Raw genomic sequence first — 22,743 nt, 5'->3', positions numbered from 1 at the left:
ACTGAACTTACATTGAAAAATTACAAATAAAAACATTTTGAAAACACAATTCAAAAAAATGTTATTGATATTATGAAAAAATTTCCACTAGAAAAATTTCAAAGCTGCCATCTATTGACGAATAGTCTCTTTATGTAACTTATAATAACAGATCCCATTGTTAATAAAATTGAGTTGTCATTAAGCCCCTGTTTGCATTGTTGACGCTGATAAATGTACGTTTATGTTTTTTACTTATAAATAATATTTGAAAATTCAAAGTGAGAACATCTTAACGTATCTCGGAAATAAAGTGAATAGATTTAATTTAACCATTATCATCCAACAAATAAAGATTCTGCATCATGTAAAGACATGGAGCACAAAACATCTGTGAAGAGAACTTGATATTTATGTTTTTAGCAAGAGTAGATGGTGGTTAAAACACGCCCACTGCAGTTAATTTGTTAAAATAATGATTCATTATCTTGTTGAGTCAACTAATCCCCTGTAATAATATTAACATCTTATTCAGTATGAGAAAAATTTTTTTTCACCAGATATTTTTGAATAAGTTTTAGTGAATTGACAGTTCGATTTCTCAGTTTGATTAGTGGAGTAAAGTGACAGCGATAACATCGACATCCACTGCTAGATCCGAGCGAGACGACCGCACCTATCATTGTGCTTCGATTTTGTGTATAATCGTTATGATAAACATTTCATAGATATTTTGGTAAGTTTATCTTTTCGTATCATTTTGTTATCAAAAATAATCTGTATTGTTTCATTAAACGCATAGGGAGTGCTTTACTTATTTATTTATATCTGTTTTTGACACCTAACTGTTCATTCAATTGCTCTAATTTTAACTGTTTTTTTCTCAAACAATGTAAATATCTGCTGAATTGGCCAAATTATTACTTACAATTTAAAATTTGTGGGATGTTTGAGAATAAAACAATTATAAAATTCTTTGGATTGAAAATAAGAATTATATTATGAATTTGAATGATTCATGTAGGCACCAGTTACCTTAATTATATGGGTTGGTTTACCTTTGCGGCGTTATAGTACATTTTTTTATGTGAACCACGAATATATTTTTCTGTTTTTTGGGACCAAAAGTTATTTTTAATATCATCATTGGTAATTATAATTGTAAAATTATACTTTATGAATAATGTTGTCATTTAAACTGTTGAGAAAGAATGAAGTCATATTTATTTTAGTCAACTTATTTCAATTTCACCATCTTTGCACTTCTAATTTGTACTCTATAGGAATGAAAATACTATATACATTTCCAGTTTTGCAGGCTGTCCTAATGTGGTCCATACATTTTTTTTATGAGTAACTCATAAATTCTTTAATAGTAGGTGACTGACCAGTATCTAATTGAGGAACAATACATGTTTATTTAGGTAAATGGTTGAATTGCTATTGGTATATATAGTACATACTGTAAATTACATAATACCTATTAATATTTCATTAAATCACAATTAAATTATTCTTATATTAAGTATTAATTATATTGAAGTATTAATAAAGTCATTACAAAGTTAAGTAAGTGAAATTAATATTCTGATTCTTTTTAACCAATTCTCTGAATACAATAATATATTTGCATTACCGTCCTCCTTTAATATGATGGTTAGGTCTTATATCGATGGGGTTTGTGGCATCTCATATATTTCTATTTTACAGCACAGTAGATATATATGGGTATATTACTTTGAAATTTTTATGCTTCTAAATGTTCTTGATTTTAGATCTTTTCTGATTTAAAATTAGTTTCTTTTATAATTTTACCACTTTTTGTGTAAAATGCGTAACTACCAAATTATTATCAAACATATTCATTGACATTTAAAACTAATTAAATAACTTTCTAAATGTTCAAAAATTCAACGCCAAATACCTATGACTGAACTAGTACAGAGGTGTAAAAATGAATTCACAATGTAGAAAAAACTTATGATTAATAATAGTATAAAAAATACTGAAACTAGTCAAAAATATAATTATATATCTTCTTTTACAAGAGCACAACTAGACCTAGTTGAGATATATATGGGTATATTACTTTGAAATTTTTATGCTTCTAAAAGTTCTTGATTTTAGATCTTTTCTGATTTAAAATTAGTTTCTTTTATAATTTTTTTAAGACTGATAAATATTTGACATTTCAACTTCTTTTAGTTTTTATCAAAATATTACTTTGTAATGAGGTATTAAAAATTCTTAAGCAAAATATTTTCACAATATTTTACCACTTTTTGTGTAAAATGCGTAACTACCAAATTATTATCAAACATATTCATTGACATTTAAAACCAATTAAATAACTTTCTAAATGATCAAAAATTCAACGCCAAATACCTATGACTGAACTAGTACAGAGGTGTAAAAATGAATTTACAATGTAGAAAAAACTTATGATTAATAATAGTATAAAAAATACTGAAACTATTCAAAAATATAATTATATATCTTCTTTTACAAGAGCACAACTAGACCTAGGTTGAGATGAGACCCATTAGTGATAAATGAGACCAAAAAATATGTTATATGTATTAAAAAGTAAAAACCAATAAATAGAAAAGTTTCAAATATAATAGATTTCTTCAACTTGTCATTCTTTTCATTTAGCTTTTCACTTAGTTAAAAGGTTACATAAAATAGTAAGAAGCTGAAGGAAAGTAAAAAATTGCTTAGATTTGTTACTAATTATCACCCATTCCTTATTTGAAATAGAATGTTATGCACAATTGCTTTTAAATCTGTGAAAGACCCTGGTTCATAGGTTACCACATGTATTTTTTAAATGTGTAAAAGTTTTCCATTAATATGAAGAAATAACTAAAATCTAATAGGCCACTGAAATAGACTGGATTTTACTGCTCCCGGTAATTTATATAGTTTAAGAAAATATATTGTTATTAGAACTAAGCAGAATATTTTTAAAACCCTTATGTTGTGCTGATATGTATACTTTTTGAATATAAACATTTGATAAACTGAAATGTGCTGAGACTGTTGGGTATAACTGTCCAAAAGTGGTATTCAGTTTCTGAAACAAGTCACTTTAACTAAGTAGAAGATGTACTGATATTAATTTATGTTTTCTTTTGGATATTTTTATTCTGAAAAATAATATGCATATTACATAATATCTAATTTTAAACTTATCCTATGAATAAAATTGATTATTTTACTAAATTTATGTTTTTAGTTATACTGCATTAGTAATTATACAGTAGTCAAATTGGAAATGAATCATTTATATGATATAATTTTGCATATTTCTATAAATAGTCATGACAAAATAATCTCATGTAATCTTGTATTTATTCAACTTGCCTTCATAGAAAATACTAATTAATTATTACATAGTAAGGGATGAGTCTCTGTGTATATGTAGAATATCCCTACTGTTTCTGATTTACCAATTGTTCCATTTCCAACTTAGTCCTAGTAAAGAATGGCATCAGGCTCTAATAACCTAAACTTAACTTACAAAGGCCACCAGCTAGAAAACTACGAGAAAGCTATTTTAGGCTACCAATGTTGAATTCTGCTTTTGAAGTTGTGTTTAGTATAGATAAGATTATGGTGTTTATGTGGTAATTCCATATTTTTCTAATAGTGACTTACACCTGTGAACGAGCTATATTTCTAAAAATATAGAGTTTAGGTGTTAAGCTTATAATTTCAATAATGTTCATGCCAACAACTTATTAGCAGATCTGAAAAAGATATATCAAAAATTAAAAGTAATTAACACTGAAATCACTCATCAATTCAAAGCCATTAATTTAGTAGTTAAATAATTTGTGTAGGAGTACTATGACTCCTTCTGTTTGGTTAAAATGATGTTTTGGTTATATTAATTACATTTCTATTTTAGTTTTATGAGTGATGCAAATAAAATATGCTATAAAATATTGTCAACATTGTTTACCTATATGGAGATTTTTATTTGTCTATTAATATACATAGATTTTTACATACACATTTAGAAGAGCTATAAAAGCCCATGACTTGAAACTTCATTTACAGTTTTTGTATTCACAGCTATAAACAAATTAGTTCATACTTTCTTGTTGTATTAGAAGTTACATCAACTTAACTGTTTATATCTATATTCTTTACTTGGTTCCAATAATTGTCAGCTATTCTTAGTTCCTATGATTAACCTTCACACCTATTTACTGCTTTCATATATTTATTTGTTTCAGATACATTTAGTAACATATAAACATGAAATATAGTCTAGATTGCTTTCTCATATTGACATTGTACATTAGTTGGACAATAGCTAGGGAAGGTAGTTATGTAATCATTTTTTATTAATTGATAAACTTACATTTTTTAATCTTCAGTACCATCACCTCCATATATTGTGAAGCAACCACCTACTGATGAAGTATTATTTCAAGTTGAAACTAATGGTGAAAATGATAAGCCATTCTACATTGAATGTGAAGCTATAGGGGAACCTGCTCCAAAGTAAATATATTTGTAGATTTTTATTTAAATGATTTTCATTTTTATAACTTTTAAGATACCACTGGATTAAAAATGGTAAACCATTTCAATGGCAATCTTACGATGATAGAATATCACAACAAACAGGACGAGGCACATTATCCATTACCAAGCCATCTGATGTAGATCTAGGTCAGTATCAGTGCTTTGCAGAAAACCAGTATGGTATTGCTACTTCCAATTCAGTATACATGCGCAAAGCAGAGCTCAACTCATTCAAAGCCACTCAACCACTGACTGTAACTGGTAACGAAGGTGAACCATTTAACCTTACTTGCCAACCACCAGATGGTTGGCCAAAACCGATAGTTCACTGGATTTTTTTATACACTAACGGCGGTTTCAAAACTATTAATAGCTCTCGTATGACACTAGATCCAGAGGGAAACTTGTGGTTTTCTAATTTAACAAAGGCTGATGTTACTGATACTTTTATGTATGCTTGTGCTGCAACTTCACCCACAAAGTATGAATATAAATATGGCAACAGAGTATTGCTTAATGTAGTCTCTTCTGGAGTCTCAGCCTCACAAAATAAACATGAACCTGTTAAGCAATATGTTACTAGAAAAAATGAAGTTGCTTACAGAGGAAAACGTGCTGAGCTATTCTGTATATTTGGGGGAACGTAAGTAAACTTAAGGCATGTTTTGATAAAAATATTTCCAAATATGTATATATTTTAGACCACTACCACAAACGGTTTGGAAAAAAGGTGGAAGATTGGTACAGAGTTCAGATCGAATAACACAAGGAAATTATGGAAAATCTTTAATCATAAAAGTTGTGGATTTTGATGATGAAGGAACATACACTTGTGAAGTCAGTAATGGCGTTGGTGATGCAAAATCTTATTCTATTAATTTAAAAGTATTAGGTATTTATACATCTTTGACTATGTTTTGTGTTTTTATAGATTTGAGAATAAAACAAAAACTAACTAACATAATTGATATATTTTTAGCTGTTCCATATTTCAAAATAGAACCAGAGAAGGTTAATGCTGCTGAAGATGAAACTGTTGAGTTCAACTGTGTTGCTGGTGGAGTACCAGAGCCTCGGATCAAGTGGATCCATAATGGAAAACCTATTGAAGAATCCGTTGCTAATCCTAGACGGAAAGTATTCGCCAATAAAATTATAATTGAAAGACTGCAAAAAAATGATACAGGAAATTATGGTTGTAACGCTACCAACAGTTTAGGTTATGTTTATAAAGATGTCTATGTCAATGTTTTGGGTTAGTATGGTTGTTATTGCAATTATTTCAATGTCTCAGTGAGTTTGGTCTATCTACCTAATAAAATGAATGATTCTAGTAACGCAAGCGGAAATTTTTCTTTTATTATTGTTATACTATTTCGATTTGTCTTGATTTATGAAAAAATCAAAAAAACAATGGATGTGACAAAGAAAATTTAAGGGGAGAAAGGATAGCATTAATTAAATTATCAATTATTCAAATGAATCTATATATGAAAGTTTATTAACAATAAAATATATTAAGACAAATTGTCTGAAATTTGAATTGATGAAAACACCTTTGTTAGCAAAATAGAGTTTAATTTTCACTAAACAGTATATTTTACATTTTCAAAGTTATAATCTGCTTGACATTATTCACATAATTGGATTTTTCAAATCTATAGCAGAATTATGTTGCTGGCATGTTTTCTATTTTTGTTTTCTAGTTATCTAAAATGGTCCAGTCAAATCATCTTACACGGTAGAAATTTTAGAAATTGATTTGCTTCTTTCCTCATACTTGAGACTGAGGATTTAGTTACAATGATAACAAAAGTTATTCTGGTACTATATTATCTTGGCAACTATACTACACTACAATTTGTAAAAGAAAATTTGGTTCTAAAGGAATTTGCGAGACAAAAGCTATTTACATTAAAATGAAGAATTCAGCATTCCTAAAAAAATATACATATATATATATATATATATATATATATATATATATATATATATATATATATATATATATATTATTGGACGAAAAAGAATTTTTTCAAAATTCTATTTATAAGTGTAAATAATCTTACATATGTATTGAAAAAATGTAAGAACTACAATGCACATGAATAAAGGTTGAGATACAAACCATTGTACTACATGGTCTTAGTTTCTATTTTTTTATAAGACCATTTGGAACTACTATAGTCTATTTCAAATTCGGCTTAACCATGCGCTGTAAGGGCAATGGTGCCTCACCTAAAATTTTTAGACCTTTACAAGTATATTTGTTTAATTTAACGCATTAGTATTTGCTGTTAAGGCGTAAATAGTGTACTCAGTATTATAAGATTAGTACTAAAATGGCGACATTTACACCAACGAAAAGATGTTCCAATAATAATAATAATAATCGTCCATATTGGAAGCGAAGAGGGATTTTTAAAAGAAGGTTTGCTGACCTTTCAGTCGTGTCATATGGGGGATTACCATGAGGGCATGGATTCGGATGTTTTTGAAGACTATTTTGGTGAAATGATAAAATATCTTCCGGCTGATACAGTAGTAATTATGGATAATGCAAGTTATCATTATCGACGCATAGAGAAGACTCCAACTTTATCTTGGAGAAAACAAGAAATTATTAACTGATTAACCACCCAAAGTATTGAGTTTGAAGGTAATTTGATAAAAAAAGAACTATTAGCTATAGTAAATTTACACAAACGTCGTTTTATGAAATATGCCGTGGAAGATATAGCAGAATAATATGGTGTAACTGTGCTGCGTACACCGCCATATCATTGCGAACTAAATCCTATAGAACTTATATGGGCGCAAGTGAAAGGATTAAACCATTATGGAGGTGAATTGGCGAAAAGCAGTCCAGAATGTCATTAAAGAAGAGGAGAAAATGTGGGACCTTGACTACTTGATCGATCGGACCGTCGCGTCGACCTGTTAATTATAACGTCAAGAAGAGATGACAGTTCCTCAGATGACGAAGAATATTATGATTTTTTATAATTTATAATATACTATGTACATAATGCCTAATTTTTATGTGAATGGATAACAATAGGCTAAACCCATATATTGACCCTAACCCGGGTGGTACTACCTGCACTTGATAAAAAGAAAGAATTTTACAATGAAATCAATGCCAAACTATGAAAGTGGCTTGAATATTCGTTGGTTCACTCTGTGGTCCCTTTGCATACCGAATGAGATTTTATTACTCTATACCTTTCTTAATTAAACTATAGCAAACTGTGAACTTCAACTTCAAGTTTTTACATAATGATGAATATGGAATTACCATACTGATGAAACTTCCTAAAGTTATTCTGAAAATTCACAATCGTAGTACAAGTCTGTAATTGTCAGAAAAGTAAAGATCATAGTAACCAACATCTCTCATGTAGCTTAGTGGTTACAACGAAATTATTATACATCCTCAGGATATATGTATGGAAAATTATTGTGTTGATTTTCTTATTACTTTTAAATTTAATTTGGGTATTTGTGTATTTTCAGCTTTATCTCCAGAAATCATAGAAGCTCCTAGAGATACTCAAGCAGTAGATAATCAGAATGTTACTTTAACTTGTAAAGTTCTGGGAGCACCCAAGCCCAATGTAAAATGGATTCAGAATGGACGAGAACTCACAGGGGGTAAATTTGCTGTTCAACCAAATGGGGACTTGGTTATTGATGATGTTCAGTTTGATGATAGAGGTAACTACACATGTTATGCTGAGAACAAGCTTGGGAATACCACCGCTAGTGCCAGACTAGATATAAGATGTAAGTTAACATAGTTAATATATTTGGGGGGATTAAAATAAGTTCTATTGTAGCTCATACATATATAACGGATGGTCCTGAGGATTATGAAGTAGAAGCAAGAACTCCAGCCACATTTAGATGTAATGCTGTAGCTGATGAGTCTCTTAACTTAGATATAATTTGGTTGAAAAATGACCAACCCATCGATTTTGAAGGCGAACCGAGATTTGTAAAATCATCCGATTATTCTTTAACAATAACGAAAACGCACGAATTAGATTCTGGTACATACACATGTTTAGCAAGAACTGAGCTAGATGAAGCATCAGCAAAGGCTCAACTAACTGTTCAGGATGTTCCAAACACACCACAAATGCTAGGTGTTGAATGTCATAGCAAAGACGCCACTATAAGCTGGAATCCTATGGGTGACAATCGTGCTCCCATTTCATATTATATTTTACAATATAATACCAGTTTTATTCCAGAAGAATGGAAATTTTTCAGCCAAGTTCCTTCTGCCGATACAACCTATAATGTTCCTTTGAAACCATGGGCCAACTACACTTTTAGAGTTATAGCTGTCAATAAAATTGGTCAGTCAAAACCATCGATGCATTCTGACGTTTGCACAACACCTCCCGAGGTAAGCTGAGACAGAACTGTAATTGCACATGATGATTTCATTTAGTAACATTTTCATATCGGGTGTGAATGTTTTACATGGTTTTGCCTTGAATTAATATTAAGTTGATAAATTCATTTTTCATTAATTCACTTTCTTATAAGTAAAATAAATACGGATTTAATAATTCTTTAACTTTATAAGCATTTATAACACAATCTTTTTTCTGATTTATGTTGGTATTCATCTCATTTATCATTGATCATGCTTTGTGTCTAGATATAAAAGAATCTATTTCTCGACAGTGTATCTCATAATTCAAGACATAAGGGGATAAAGGTCATATGTCACATAGTTATTGTTTGTAATTAACATTTGAGAGTTGTTTCTCATCTTTTTTTTTAACATATTTTTCCAAGATAGACTAGAGAAGTAATTTTTTTATACTTAAAATTTAATGGGAAAGAAGTTAAATATTCTGAATTTTGTGAACATATTTCCTATATCCACAGAGATTTTTAAAAAGTGTGACAGAAAAGAGAATAAAAGTGTTTTATGTATATAAAATTTGCATTTATTTTTCACCTTCTGCTTACTTTACCTGTAGAACCAAATATAATTGATATAAATTTTTAAAGGGAAATTCCAAAAATAAATGAAAAACTAGTATGTCTTTTCTTTTTGGAATTTTCCTTATTTTACGAGGCATATTTTTTAAGAAAGTACCGTTTTGGAATTAAAAAAATAAGTGCAAAGATATCGCAATAATTTTATTTTTACATGAAAGCCTGTACCTTAATCTACTTTTCTACATTATATCCGTGAATATTGAGGCACTTGCCATAACATGGCACCAGTTTTTGAATACCCTCCTCATAAAATTCTGCCGCCTGACTTGTTAACCACTGTATCACAACTGTTTTGACTTCGTTATCGTCTCGAAGACGCTGACCGCCCAGGTGTCTTCAAGTGCAGGAACAAATGGTAGTCGCTGGTCGCCAGATCAGGGTTGTAGGGAGGATGATCTAGAGCACCAAATCTTCATTAACGAGTGAAGGACGCCCACGCCGTTCTTCACCATGCACATTTGTGCGGCCATCTTTAAATGCTCTCATCCATTTCCTTACCATTCCATCACTCATAATGTTTTGTCCGTAAACTTGACAGATCTCACGATAAATATCGATCGGTTTTACGCCTTTAGCACTAAGAAATCGTATAACAGCCCGTTCTTCACTATCGGCGGGACTCACGATTGTCGGAGGCATCTTAAACACTCAGTAAACAACGTACACAATGAAGAATCAGACTGTAATGGCGTCAGTGCGTAGACAAGGGATGTAGGTAACCAGCGCGCATGTGCGGAACGCAGACCTTGGGGATGCGGCGGCGGAATCGCAAAACGGTACTTACTTGAAAAATATGCCTCGTAATTTAATGTGCTTTCACAAAAAGACCTGTACTCTTTAGGGACAAAATTGATGTGATGTCTCAAGTTCTCAATCTTTTCCAATTTTAAGGAACCTGTCTTCTTCAGTATCTTAGATCTTTCACAAATCAATTAGCTGGAATTCTTTATAATTATACAATTACTATGCTTAGTACATGGAGACTTAATTATATCTAGATTATAGATTGATATTACCTTAGAACTTTTTATATTTTTCCTATTAGAATCTAAATAGCTACTACCAACAGGAAGTTGGGCTCTATTTTTTCAAAATTTTTAACCACGATAAATTCGATAATTATAGCTTTTATTCGACATTAATCTTACAAAAGCAACAAAATAGTGAATTGAAATTTTTTTAGACCTTCACAGAATCAGAAAAGATAACTTTGCTATTTTATCATTATTAAAGAAGGATTTTGTTCCTAAAGATCAGTGCCGGATTAAGCTTGGGGCTTGGGGGGGCTATAGCCCCGGGCCCCAGGTCCAAGAGGGCCCCATCATTTGGAAATCATTCTGTATTTTTTTATGTGTTGATACCACAAATCTAACGTATTGATATTATTTTGTGAATTTTTCCGGGTTTTCTAATTCCTTAAGGGGGCCCCGTCATTATTTTAGCCCCGGGCCTTATAAATCTTAATCCGGACCTGCTAAAGAGATTATGTAGTCCATTCCGAAATTATACATTAACATTTTACGCAGAAAGAACGCTTTTGATGTTCAAGGCTTTGGCAGAGGTATTGCTTGTTGTAGATTCATTTTGATGTAGCACATATTATATATTGATTTTTGCTTTAGGCCCTTCAGTATATTTCCCAAAATTACACGTGCAGCGAGTATCGTTTTTTTATATAAGAATAATTGGTATAATTTCTTCTTTTTGAGTGATATATTCAGTCTTTGTCAGACTCGCTGATTTATGTTTTCTCTGTTTCTCTAAGGTTGCGTTCCTTCTCATGAGCTTTTTCCTTTTTCTTCTGCGAGGATATGCACCTCAATTGACCGTTGCATATCTTTTTTTTTTCATTTTTTTCTACTTTTCCACAAGCCATTTTTTATAAAAATGTTTCCTCTCAATATGTTCCTTGTTCACGTTTATCCCCGGAAGACGCATATTTGCTCCTAAAATCAAAAGTATAGTTATTTTTCTGTTGGTGGGTAAATGTCTACTCAATCTTATCAGAGGATAAAAAACACACATATATAGAGACATTAGGGCACCACAGTATATTTAATTATATATTCCTACCTTGTTTTAAAATATTTGCTTGTTGCATCTATTCATTCTCGTTCCTTTATTCTTCATATTTTTTTATCATTGAAACTTGACAATCCTAATATGTTTATTGAAACTATATACATACTAGCATTAAATGCTACATGACCTCAAAAGTTACAATTCAAAACACTAAAAACCGGATTATCGAACTGATGAATGTGGATAAAGGTTATGTGTCCTTAAATTTGTACATACGCCATGAATCCACTAGAAAGTGAAAATCTAGTATGACATTATTTTAATTTTTGTAAATATGTTGTTGAAAATGCGTAATTTGAAAAATTTGATAAGCATACTAGTATATTAGAATATTAATAAATGGATGAAAGCATTTTTCCTGAGACGTGCACATACCATCTTTATCAACTTATTTCTTCAATTGTTCTATCTAGTATTATATTTTCAGTTTTTCTTGCTTACTCTCAATTTTTGATGCTCTAGTCTCTTTTTTGCTCTAAATATAATATAAAAAATATTTGTGTTTGAAGGTGCCTCACAAAAATCCGGAAAATGTGAACGGAGAAGGAGATAGACCTGATAATTTGGTAATAAGTTGGACCCCAATGCCCCAAATAGAACATGGCGCACCTGGTTTCAAATATCGTGTAGGTTACAAAAGAGCTATCGACGGTGTTAATTATGAGTATGTTGAAATTAACGATTACAAACAAAGTAAATATGTTGTTCCCAACCAACCTTCCTATCAGCAATATAAGATAGTAGTCCATGCGGTAAATGAATTGGGAGAAGCAAATGTCGCGCCACAAGAAGTAATTGGTTATTCTGGAGAAAGTGAACCCGAAAAAGCTCCCACTAATTTTACATTATTGGCTGTTCAAGGTCCAACAACGGCATTATTAAGCTGGGATCCTGTACCTCTTGAATCTGTGAAGGGTAACTTTCAAGGTTACAAAATAAAAACTTGGAGTGATACATCAAGTATAACCAAAGAAATTCAGGTGCAAGGAGGAAGTTCTAAAGCTTTGGTTTCCAATTTTGATCCGTATACCAAAAATTATGCTGTAGTATATGTATATAATAAAAAATATAATGGACCTCCCAGTGAAACATTGTCATTTGATACCCCAGAAGGAGAGCCAGGTGAAATGCAAGATTTAGAGGCATATCCTCTAGGATCAACAGGATTCATGCTGAAATGGGAGAAGCCTGATAAACCTAATGGAATATTAACTGGTTATAATATTTATTGGTCTAAAGTTGATCCTTTCATGAAAGTTGATGAACCAAATCCCAGAAAACCGCAGATAACTGATCCGAACATTAAGCGAGCCAAATTGGGGAATCTTTTACCTGAGACGAAATATCGGTTGTACATAGCAGCAACCACAAGAGCTGGAGAATCAAAGAGATATTTTATTGAAAGGACAACAAAACCTGCTGGTGCAATAAAACCGTCCAAACCAGACTTTGATTGGGAAATCATTAAGCCTGGTCCACCTGCCACTGTAAGAATTCACTGGCTCCCTGCTGAAGATGGAAAAGGCGGTACAAGTTTCTTTGTAAAATATCGAAAATCAGGGGAAGCCAGTTGGGAACAATCACGTTTAGAAGAAAATGAAAATTGGATAGATATTGCTGGTCTAGACGACTCTACTGTTTACGAGTTTGTAGTTACAGCTTTTGACGGCCAATCTTCAGCACAAATGACTGACAGTGATGTTAAAGAAATTAGCACAAATGATGTCGACGGTCCAATAATTAGAGCTAAAGAAAATGTTGCTACAGCTGGTTGGTTCATAGGAATGATGCTGGCCATTGCTTTCTTACTATTAGTACTTATTATTGTTTGTATAATAAAAAGAAACCGTGGAGGCAAGTATGCAGTTCATGAAAGAGAACAAGCTAATGGAAGACATGATTATCCAGATGAAGGAGGATTCCATGAGTATTCACAACCGTGAGTTAATTTTTCGCATTAATATAAATATAAAATGGCCTTTAGTAATGTAAAAAATAATCTATTATACATTATATTCAATGAAAATTATAGTTTTTTGTTCAACAATTGGCGTTACTGACGAGTGAGATCTTTAAGCATAGTTGTCAAAATTTATTATTAGCGCTTGAAGACCAAGGCTTAACTATAAATAATTTCCTATTAACTTAATAGTGTAATCGTAGAAAATATCGAGGTAAAATTATGTTGAAGTTCCATTTTATTTGGAAAAATGGGATATAATTTTCCGGAAGATAAAGTATCGATTCTAGGGACAAGTACACTCCATTCAAAACATTCGCGTGCTTATAAAATATATGTAAACCCTGAAAATAATGTATTTAAATTCACTAAACAAATAGTCATCATCATTTTGTTAAAGTAAGAAATAATACATGTGGATTGATTATTAAATTATAATATTGAATTTAAATGTAAATCTATACCCCCATATACTGTCAGGATTCCCCGCTTTTATCAATGCCTTTAGTATTACCGTAAATGTATGTTAACCAATGCAGTCAACCAAAATGGTATTTGATCGGATGTTGTCCACCTTTTTATTTAAAACTAGTTTTTGGTTGGAATTCAAAACGCATTTCAACAGTTTCCGCAACTTCTGCTTTTTCAATGTATATATTTACACATTTGCAAAAAACATCTCATATGAAAACTCGATAATAAAGTTTTGTATGAAGCATATACAAATAAAAACAAAAACAATCATTTTTTTTTAATAAAATTGTGAATGTTTTTAAATCAAATTGAAAGAATCGCCCTATATACATGTGAAGATTTTTCTACTACATGTATCTCACATTTAAGAGGAAATGATGGAGCATTGATAAATAATTATATATTCAAATGATTGAACAGTTGATAATGTTAACATTTGATTAGGTTATAGTGAAAATTTCAGATAGATCCCTGATATAAAACTGAGAGATATAGAAAAGTTTTTTTACGTCCTTTACTATTTTCATGAACAATTTTCAAGATTTTCAAATTGCCTCAATTATTCACATTTTTTTATTTTATATACTTAATGAATTTTAATTATTTTAATTCTATCTACTTATTTTTATATAGATTAGACAACAAATCTCATGGCCGCGCTTCAATGAGTAGTGATCCTAAAGTAGGTCCAGAAAGTGATACAGATTCTATGGCTGAGTATGGAGATGGTGACACGGGTGAGTTTACCTACAAAGTTTGTATTAAACTTTTAACCTAAACAAGTAATTATGAATTATGAGTAATTTAAGTTACATATTTTGTATGGGTATCTCCAAATAAATTGAATTTTAATTTTAAAATAGTAATATAACAATAGTAATAGTAATGACATCTTGGGATTATATTTTATAAACAATTTGCAGGGTCTCATTGACTATCAAGTGAAAATACCGCCTTTCATATACGGAGTTATTATAACTTCAATATGAATTATTGATGAATTGCAAGTTTATTACTATTGTGATTTTTATACTTTTGTTCCTTGAATACAACTTTTTGTAAAAAATATGACTAACAACTTATCATTCAAAACATTGTGCTGTCCAAGTATTGTAAAAATTGTTTTTTTTTGACCTCAATTAATCAGAAGTAAATTTTTCATATATATCACTATTATATTGAAATATAAATTAAAATCAATAATTTGGAAATACCTGTTCTTTAACTTCTTAATATATGACAGCATGTGCGAATGTAGTAAAAAAATGGTTGAAATTTCCTTATTTTCTTTATCTTTTTGTTATTTTTTGTTTTATTTTTTTATGAACTCTGTAGAGGGTATGAATGAAGATGGGTCATTTATTGGACAATATGGCCGAAAGAAGGGTCAAGGAGAAACAACGTCACAAGGATTCGCAACACTAGTTTAATGTGTAAGATTTTTTTTCGGCATACAACTAACAAACGTGTGTATTTAGCTTACTAACAATATTAGGTAATTTTAAATATATTAGTAAAAATTTCTGTCATTACGCTTAGATCTGATATATTGCATAGATAGTGCAATGATCCGTTTTTTGCGCATTATATTGTTGAACAGTGCTAGTTTTTGAAACTGTTATTTAAATGTCTCTCTTTTGGTACATAGAAAGTATTTGTATGTCATAAAATAATCTCTATATGGTATATGGTTTTTAAAGCTGGGCTGAATGTAATCTGCATCCTGTAATTTCTTCCCCTCTAAAAATCTTGAATAGAAGAACGAGGAAGATCTCTGTATATTCTAAAGTCCTCCGTCGTGTTTTCGAATAAATCCTAAATTACTGAACGGATTTTCATGCAGTTTTCACCAACACATAAGTGCATAAGGATATTGCTGTAGTTCTACAAAAAAGTCCATGATGGCATTTCTCTTTTGAGGATAGTTTGATATACCCACTTTATTTGGACTATAAAAATGTTCAGCCATACAAACGGTTACAGTATTAATCATATCAACTTGAATTCTTAAGTTGATACCTAGAGCATTTTATTCACATATATTTTCATTCAGTCAACTGTACTTAATAGTAAGTCAGATATGGAAAAAGTAATCGTTATTAATATTCACTTCCTTTCAATGGTAGTATTCAAGCGTATTCAATTTATTTTCGAAAATCTATAAAACATATTTGAAGTTATCATATAAACTGGGAGAGTATTTTGGCGGCTTGAATAAGTTATAAAAGTATTTGATTTAGCATGTTGATATAGAAGAGTGCAACTGTTTCACCTTTTTGGTAAGTTTTAATGCATGTGCGTAAGTTTAGCTATTTAACAGAACAAAACAAAGTCAAAGTGGTTGTTATAAAAAATAGTCTCTCAATCGCTCCAAAAAAGTTTATTTAACAAAAATTAAATTCTTTGAATACCTGTCTTGTGTAATCTGTTTAAAATAAAATTTCACCATATAATATTTTCATAACTTAATAAAAATAGAATATTAATAGAAAAACACTTCAAAAAGAAAGATAAAACAGTAAAAGTAAAATTTTACAATTACGCTATCTAACGCACGTTTCGATAACCATGTTATCGACTTCTGAAAAGTGTGTTCAGTATGAATATCACCAACGGTTCCAGAAATTCCAACTTATAATTTAAGACTATATGGACTGGGCCGAGGTTTTAGTTGTGGCCTTTGATATTTTGCAAGTTACACATCTCTGCTTATAAATTGGATTTGATTGATTGTTTTTCATACCAATTTTTGAAGTACCACCCTTCAAGTACATTTATGGTGTCTTCTAAGAATATAATTCAACATCGATTTTACATCATCCTAATAGTTCAGATTAATCATTTCATATAAAGTAAAGTGAAATTATAGTTGAAAAATATGAATGAAAAAAACGTGACGTGCATTGAGATAGCTAATTGTGATTAGATTTAATAAACTTTGAGAAAATATTCACTTTTCTTTCACGGTATCTAAAACTTTTTGATTATCACCAAACGTGTTAATTGAAATTTGTTTGACTTTCACCAAATCAGTGAACTAATTATTATTTATTTAACTGAAAATTAACACCTTTGACTTTATTTTAAATTCATTATGTGAACCGGAGTGGTTAAAATATTTACTAAAATTTTTTGAACATAGAACTAAATTTGCAATTGTTGACAGGTCGCTTCACAGAGGACGGGTCCTTCATCGGGCAATATGTGCCTAGTAACATGAAGCAGTTAGGTCTTTCTGCGGCTATGCAGGGAACAAATAATAATGCAATGGGCACTTATGTTTAGATAATATCGTGATTGTGGAATAGCTTTATGTGTCGTATCTCAACTGAAATTTTCTTGATTATCCAATGAATGCCAATAGAATGTGTTCTTTTCGCAAAGACCGTGATTGTTTTACATTCATTTCGTCCATATCAATAATTTCTAGTTATCATAATCAAAATAACTAAATAATAATGTAGTAGTGTAAGAGAATTTTTGTTAAATAATTAATGAATCGAAGACACTTTTGTAGTGTTGCGTAGAAACTGATTTATTTTTAAATTTTGTATTTTTGCTCAGCTCTCTGTAGCAACATTAAGTACTCAATCGAATCTCATTATATTGGTGCAAATTCTTCTCTATATTACTTAAAAATGCGTCTATATTTAAAAATTTTTCCATTGAAATTTTCTCTTGGTACAATCTGATCAATATGTAATTGAAGATAATCATATTATAATCAATAATAATCCATAACATCATATTTTAATGCCTATTCGGATTTTATCGAGCCAAGTTTGATAATTATCTCCTTTTTTGAAGTTATTACCATTTAAAGTGTTGATAAGAAGAAGAAGAAATTCTTTTTTTAATCATTTACTGACACTGCCTTATTTATCAAATTTATTTAGAGGTTAACTGTTTTCGAAGTTTTATTAACTGACTAGATTTTTTATTTAAAGTGAGAACAATTGAGTTCTAGAGCAATTCACTCCGTGAACTTATACAAGAGAACAGAGTTCTTTTAAATATTTAGTACTCTTATAAAACAGATAAATAGTTGATGGTTTATAATATAAGCTAGAATGAATTGCTCAAAGACATATTGTTGAAAAGTTGCCATTTATTGGACGTGATTTATCTCACTTTTTTCAGTTAATCTTGACACTTCATCAGGGTATTTTTAAATAAAATGTTTCTGAAGAAACAGTATAACACACCATAGCCCATCTTGTTTTTGTTTTCAAATTCTAATTATTCAAGACAGTTTAGAAGTGAAGTAAAGCTGATTAAGAAATATTTAATGCGATTCTGATACTGGAAACAAAGTACACTAAATACTCACATTTTTCAAATTTCAAACAAAAATATTATATTCTCTTGGTTTCCTTTCAAAAACGATTTTATTAATCAAATTTGAGAAAGAAGTATGAATTTGATTGTTCCTATCTTTACTTTATGGAATGTACCCCCTCACTCCGGCTTTGTTGTAAACTGGTTTTTATAGAATAAATATTCGTTATAATTACTAGTTCAATAAAGAAATCGGTTTCGTTATATCTAAATAAACTTCTTGTTGACTTGCTCTAGTTAATTTGGCTGTACTTGTACTTCTTAACTGTTATTTAATTATAACTAACTTTAAGTATTGTTTTTTAATATTTAATAATTTTAGTACAGGATAATATTTCACAAAATAAAATATATTCTTCCAAACTTTCTATTTGGAATAAGCTTGATGCTTCCTGCTCTTCTAACCTACACTTTTTTGCTATTTTCTGATATATTATCTGAACTGTACGCTGGTACATTTCTCAACAGGGTTTTTGATTATTGTTAGGCTGATCTGACATTTGTTAAGACGAGCAATTTATTCGTACGGTGTGTGTTTTAACTGGTGAATTCGTGCTTAGTGATATGACTAAATAATTACAGTGGCGATATTAAATATGTATTTTACATTATAATCGAATAAATATCTATATATATATGCATCTAAATGTTCTTGATTTTAGGTCTCTTCTGTTTTAAAATTAGTTTTTTTAATAATTTTTGGAAGATAAAATTTGACGTTTCAACATATCTTTGTCTTTATCATATTGGCACTGACAATTTGCGTATTTATATTAATCAATTGTCAGTGTCAATATCATATTTTGATAAAGACTTAAGGAAATGTCGAAACGTCAAATTTTATTATATATAGTCAAGAATATTTAGAAACATAAATGTATATATATTTATATGAATTGTTAAGAAGTCTTTGCCAGCTATATTATGAGCGGTTTTTATTGGGAACGTGGCAAGAAAACACCAAAGTGGACTAACTTCAATATATTTTCCGAACTTAAATGTTTGGTATTTTATTGTCATAACCTGACAACAATCACATTTATCACCAAGTTGGCAACGACTCTTCTCAAAACATTCAGTTTAAAGTTGAAAGATATGATAACTGCTGTTGTAATTAGTTGAGTTGTAGAACTAGATTCTCCAGTAGTTTGTGTATATTTCTTGAAATATTTAGCAAAAGTCTGATTAGTCCTTATTGAAGATCCTGTACATATATAAATATATATCATAATATGTAAGTATGTATGTGAGAATGGGGAAGTTGACTAAAGATTTATTAATCTTGACTATTTTGCCAATGCCTTGTGGCAGTCTCTGCTATCAATTTTAACTATTCTAGCTTTACATTTCATAATAAAATAGATTCTAGAAATAAAAGTATAATCTAAGGAACTCCTGGTTTGTGAACTAAATGTCTCTCAGATCAACTTGAAGAATAATTTATGGTATGCAGTGGCAGCTGTATCTCTGCTATAATGGCAGCCTAATTTCCAATACTGGCCAGTATTATTGAGCTTTCGTATTAACTTTTATATAATATTGTCTTAGAGCACATGAGTGAAAATTTTTATAGCAATAAGTAACTAGTATGCAGCTAAACTCATTACTAATTATTATACCAAAGTGTTCCTTTCGAATTAACTTATTTTGATTCAAATAAGTTTTCAGTTCATTGCTATTTTTTTACTTAAAATATAATTTTTGAGACTGAATTTTATAAAGTAATGATTTGTGGAGCTAGAATTGGCAATAATAGATCTATAAGGAGTATAGTAAAATAATTTGTCTTTATTTCAGATAATTCAACTGTTTTATTCTTTTGTTATTGATAAAATGTCAATTACAAACAAAATTCGTAAGGTGTGGTTGTGAATATGAACTTTTAGAACTCGATTTTGAATATTTTGAAATGAGACAAATTGTACCAGTTGTGTCACTGTGCACTGAAAATTACAAAAAAAAATTTCACACTTCTATTAATAGATGGCTAAATTACTATTTGAAACAAGTAAAAATACAAAAATGTCAAAAGAAATATGAATAATTTTATTTGGATGTGTGACAGATTTAATAATTATGCGAGTCAAAGCTATAAAGTTTTTGAACAATTGACACATCGTAAATTAGTATCGTCTATAAAACATTTATACCGAAAACCTTACTATTTTAAAAACTGTGTGGACAATGCTTACACTTAATTCACATTGAATCAAAGTTACCTCCTGTGTCTTGTCCTGTTTTTATAGACAATTTTTACAGACCGTTACTTTTTATTTGCAGAAATTGTTAGTTATTTTCATTCAGATTTCTTAAAAAAATATTGTTTGTCTTATTTATCATTTACCAGTTTCCCTTTCTTAAAGTGGTAAATTTTATTCTCGAAATCAATCTTTGCAACTCGAATTCAACTCTCCACCAAAGATTACTGCAATATCTCTACTGTCATTTTATCTTAATACTATAGTGTACTAGTGATGCAATTGGTCGTTTGAATGTGCAGACTAACAGAAAGGCGGTGCTAAAAATGTTGTTATTATTTCGGTAGCATATTTATTGCTGTTATGTTTAACATCCTATGTCACAAACGTAACTTGGTGCACAAAGCAAATGCAAAGTCATATATATTTCACTATAACATATTTAGATTTTCTATACTCTTTACATGTTTGGTAATGGAAATTTTATTCTAAGGCATTCCCACAGTGAAGTGCTTTTCATGAGAATTATAATGTCTCTTATTGATGCTTGATACATTCCATTTAGGTACTTTCTTCTCGTTGTTTTCTATAATCTAGCCATCCAAATTGATTATGCTTCTTGATTTTTTGGTGTACAGAATATTTCCTGAGGATTTAGTTTATAGAATTCAGTTTACTTTTACTCTAGGTATTGGGTACTATTACCAAAACAAATATTTAGCCAAAGTGCTCATATTCCAGTGATTGTCTAATGCGTTTCCAACTTGATGCACATAAGATTACGTTTGCTATATGCCGGATGATAAAAGCTTTCGTAAGAATGATTTAACTTGGGCCAACTTTACTGGTTAATTTTTATTTTAAATTCTTATATTCTTAGAACTGCTTTCCGTATGTGTGAGGTATAAGGAAATATTTTCTAAGCACTATATACGATTTTTTATATGTATGTATTTGCAAAATTGCAGAACTATTGCTTTGCACTATTGTTGGTTAGGTAATATATTTTAATATATTTGTAATTATTACTATATATTATTATAACTGCGTTACTAGTTATTTGCGAAAATTAATTATATTTTTTGTACAAATAAAGTTACTAGAACTGTATCAAACACAGCTGAAAGTTGTATGTATGTATATATATATAGCGTGTTTCTAAAGGTCTCTAAAAATTATCCTGGATTTTGATATAAAATATAGTATCAATTGGTTTTTATTAAATAAAATACTCAGAGTGGAATATTGGTGCGTAGAGAATGACCTAAATAATTGAATCAATACTCGGTTGGTACTTTTAGTCATTTTGTAAATTGTAATTTGGAAGCTAAATGAAGAAAGTTGAATATCCGTGAAAGTTAATTAAAAATGTTGTAAAATTGATTATCTCTTTATAACAAAAAATTATACTATGATATCTATGTCCCCATCTCTTTCTTTCTCTAAATACTTTTTCACTACTTGTTTTTCTAGTCAAAAGACCCATTTATATGAAAAAATCCACCCTCATTAGAAAATACGAAGTTGTAATCTGGCCTTAATGTGTGGGTAAGGGAAAATATATTTTTATAGATTAAATAAAGACTTTTGGAAACACATCTGTATATTGTAATTATATTTTTTTATTTTTTTTTTGCTTTATAGTATAACATTTAGGATTTTTGTTTACCAAGGTATAAAGTATAGTGATTTAGGAAACTTTTTTTCTCACCATATTAATGTATATGGTTAATGTTTAGTTGTAGATTTTTTATACAAAAACTTATTTAAAAAGTAATGAAATTGTCATATTTTTTGCACAATAAAATATTATTATTAAATTAGTTTTTACTTCATGTCGATGCTTATCTTCAATATGATGCATAATTTTCTTCCTATTAAAATTACAATATGCGCTGACCCACACCTAACCTAACCTAACTTAACCAACTTTCTATGTCACACTAATGTGCTTATATTTGACGCAAATTATATATGGAAACAGAAATACAGGCTCGATAAATAGAAGTAATGGGAAAATAAACTGTAATGATATGTAGCTTTTAATTTTATTTTGTTATATGCTACAAATATTGGATGGAATCTTATGAGACCTTCTTCAAGTCATACATTCGTGCAAGATATTTTTTATTATTAGTTTTTATGTCTCAC

At 29.8% G+C, this 22,743-nt stretch overlaps 1 protein-coding gene across 2 annotated transcripts; it reads left to right on the top strand.

Moving 5' to 3' along the window:
* The first annotated feature begins 394 nt into the window (after positions 1–394).
* On the top strand, positions 395–22,412 carry LOC130900530 (neuroglian). Of its 2 annotated transcripts, XM_057811228.1 has the most exons (12): positions 411–715; positions 4,224–4,312; positions 4,368–4,494; positions 4,550–5,161; positions 5,220–5,410; positions 5,498–5,773; positions 8,035–8,304; positions 8,358–8,932; positions 12,132–13,561; positions 14,690–14,793; positions 15,392–15,489; positions 17,223–22,412. In XM_057811228.1, the coding sequence occupies exons 2-11, from the start codon at positions 4,246–4,248 to the stop codon at positions 15,484–15,486; spliced, it is 3,747 nt and encodes a 1,248-aa protein (XP_057667211.1). In that variant the 5' UTR covers positions 411–715; positions 4,224–4,245; the 3' UTR covers positions 15,487–15,489; positions 17,223–22,412. The 2 variants fall into 2 exon arrangements, with proteins under 2 accessions (XP_057667208.1, XP_057667211.1); XM_057811225.1 differs by lacking the exon at positions 15,392–15,489 and having other exon boundaries at positions 395–715.
* Positions 22,413–22,743: the final 331 nt, after the last annotated feature.

The sequence above is a fragment of the Diorhabda carinulata genome, chromosome 1 (genome assembly GCF_026250575.1).
Source record: "Diorhabda carinulata isolate Delta chromosome 1, icDioCari1.1, whole genome shotgun sequence".
Classification (NCBI taxonomy): Eukaryota; Metazoa; Arthropoda; class Insecta; order Coleoptera; family Chrysomelidae; genus Diorhabda; species Diorhabda carinulata.
The sequence above is the reverse complement of the archived record's forward strand: the minus strand, read 5'-3'. Positions and strand labels throughout refer to the sequence as shown.

What these genes read in the sequence shown, in the direction of transcription:
- LOC130900530 (XM_057811225.1), top strand. Translation starts at nt 4,246, where the DNA reads ATGAAATATAGTCTAGATTGCTTTCTCATATTGACATTGTACATTAGT. An exon ending in TGTCTATGTCAATGTTTTGG is followed by an intron (nt 5,774 to 8,034) that starts GTTAGTATGGTT and finishes GTGTATTTTCAG; the next exon opens with CTTTATCTCCAGAAATCATA. An exon ending in GTATGGAGATGGTGACACGG is followed by an intron (nt 14,794 to 17,222) that starts GTGAGTTTACCT and finishes AATTGTTGACAG; the next exon opens with GTCGCTTCACAGAGGACGGG.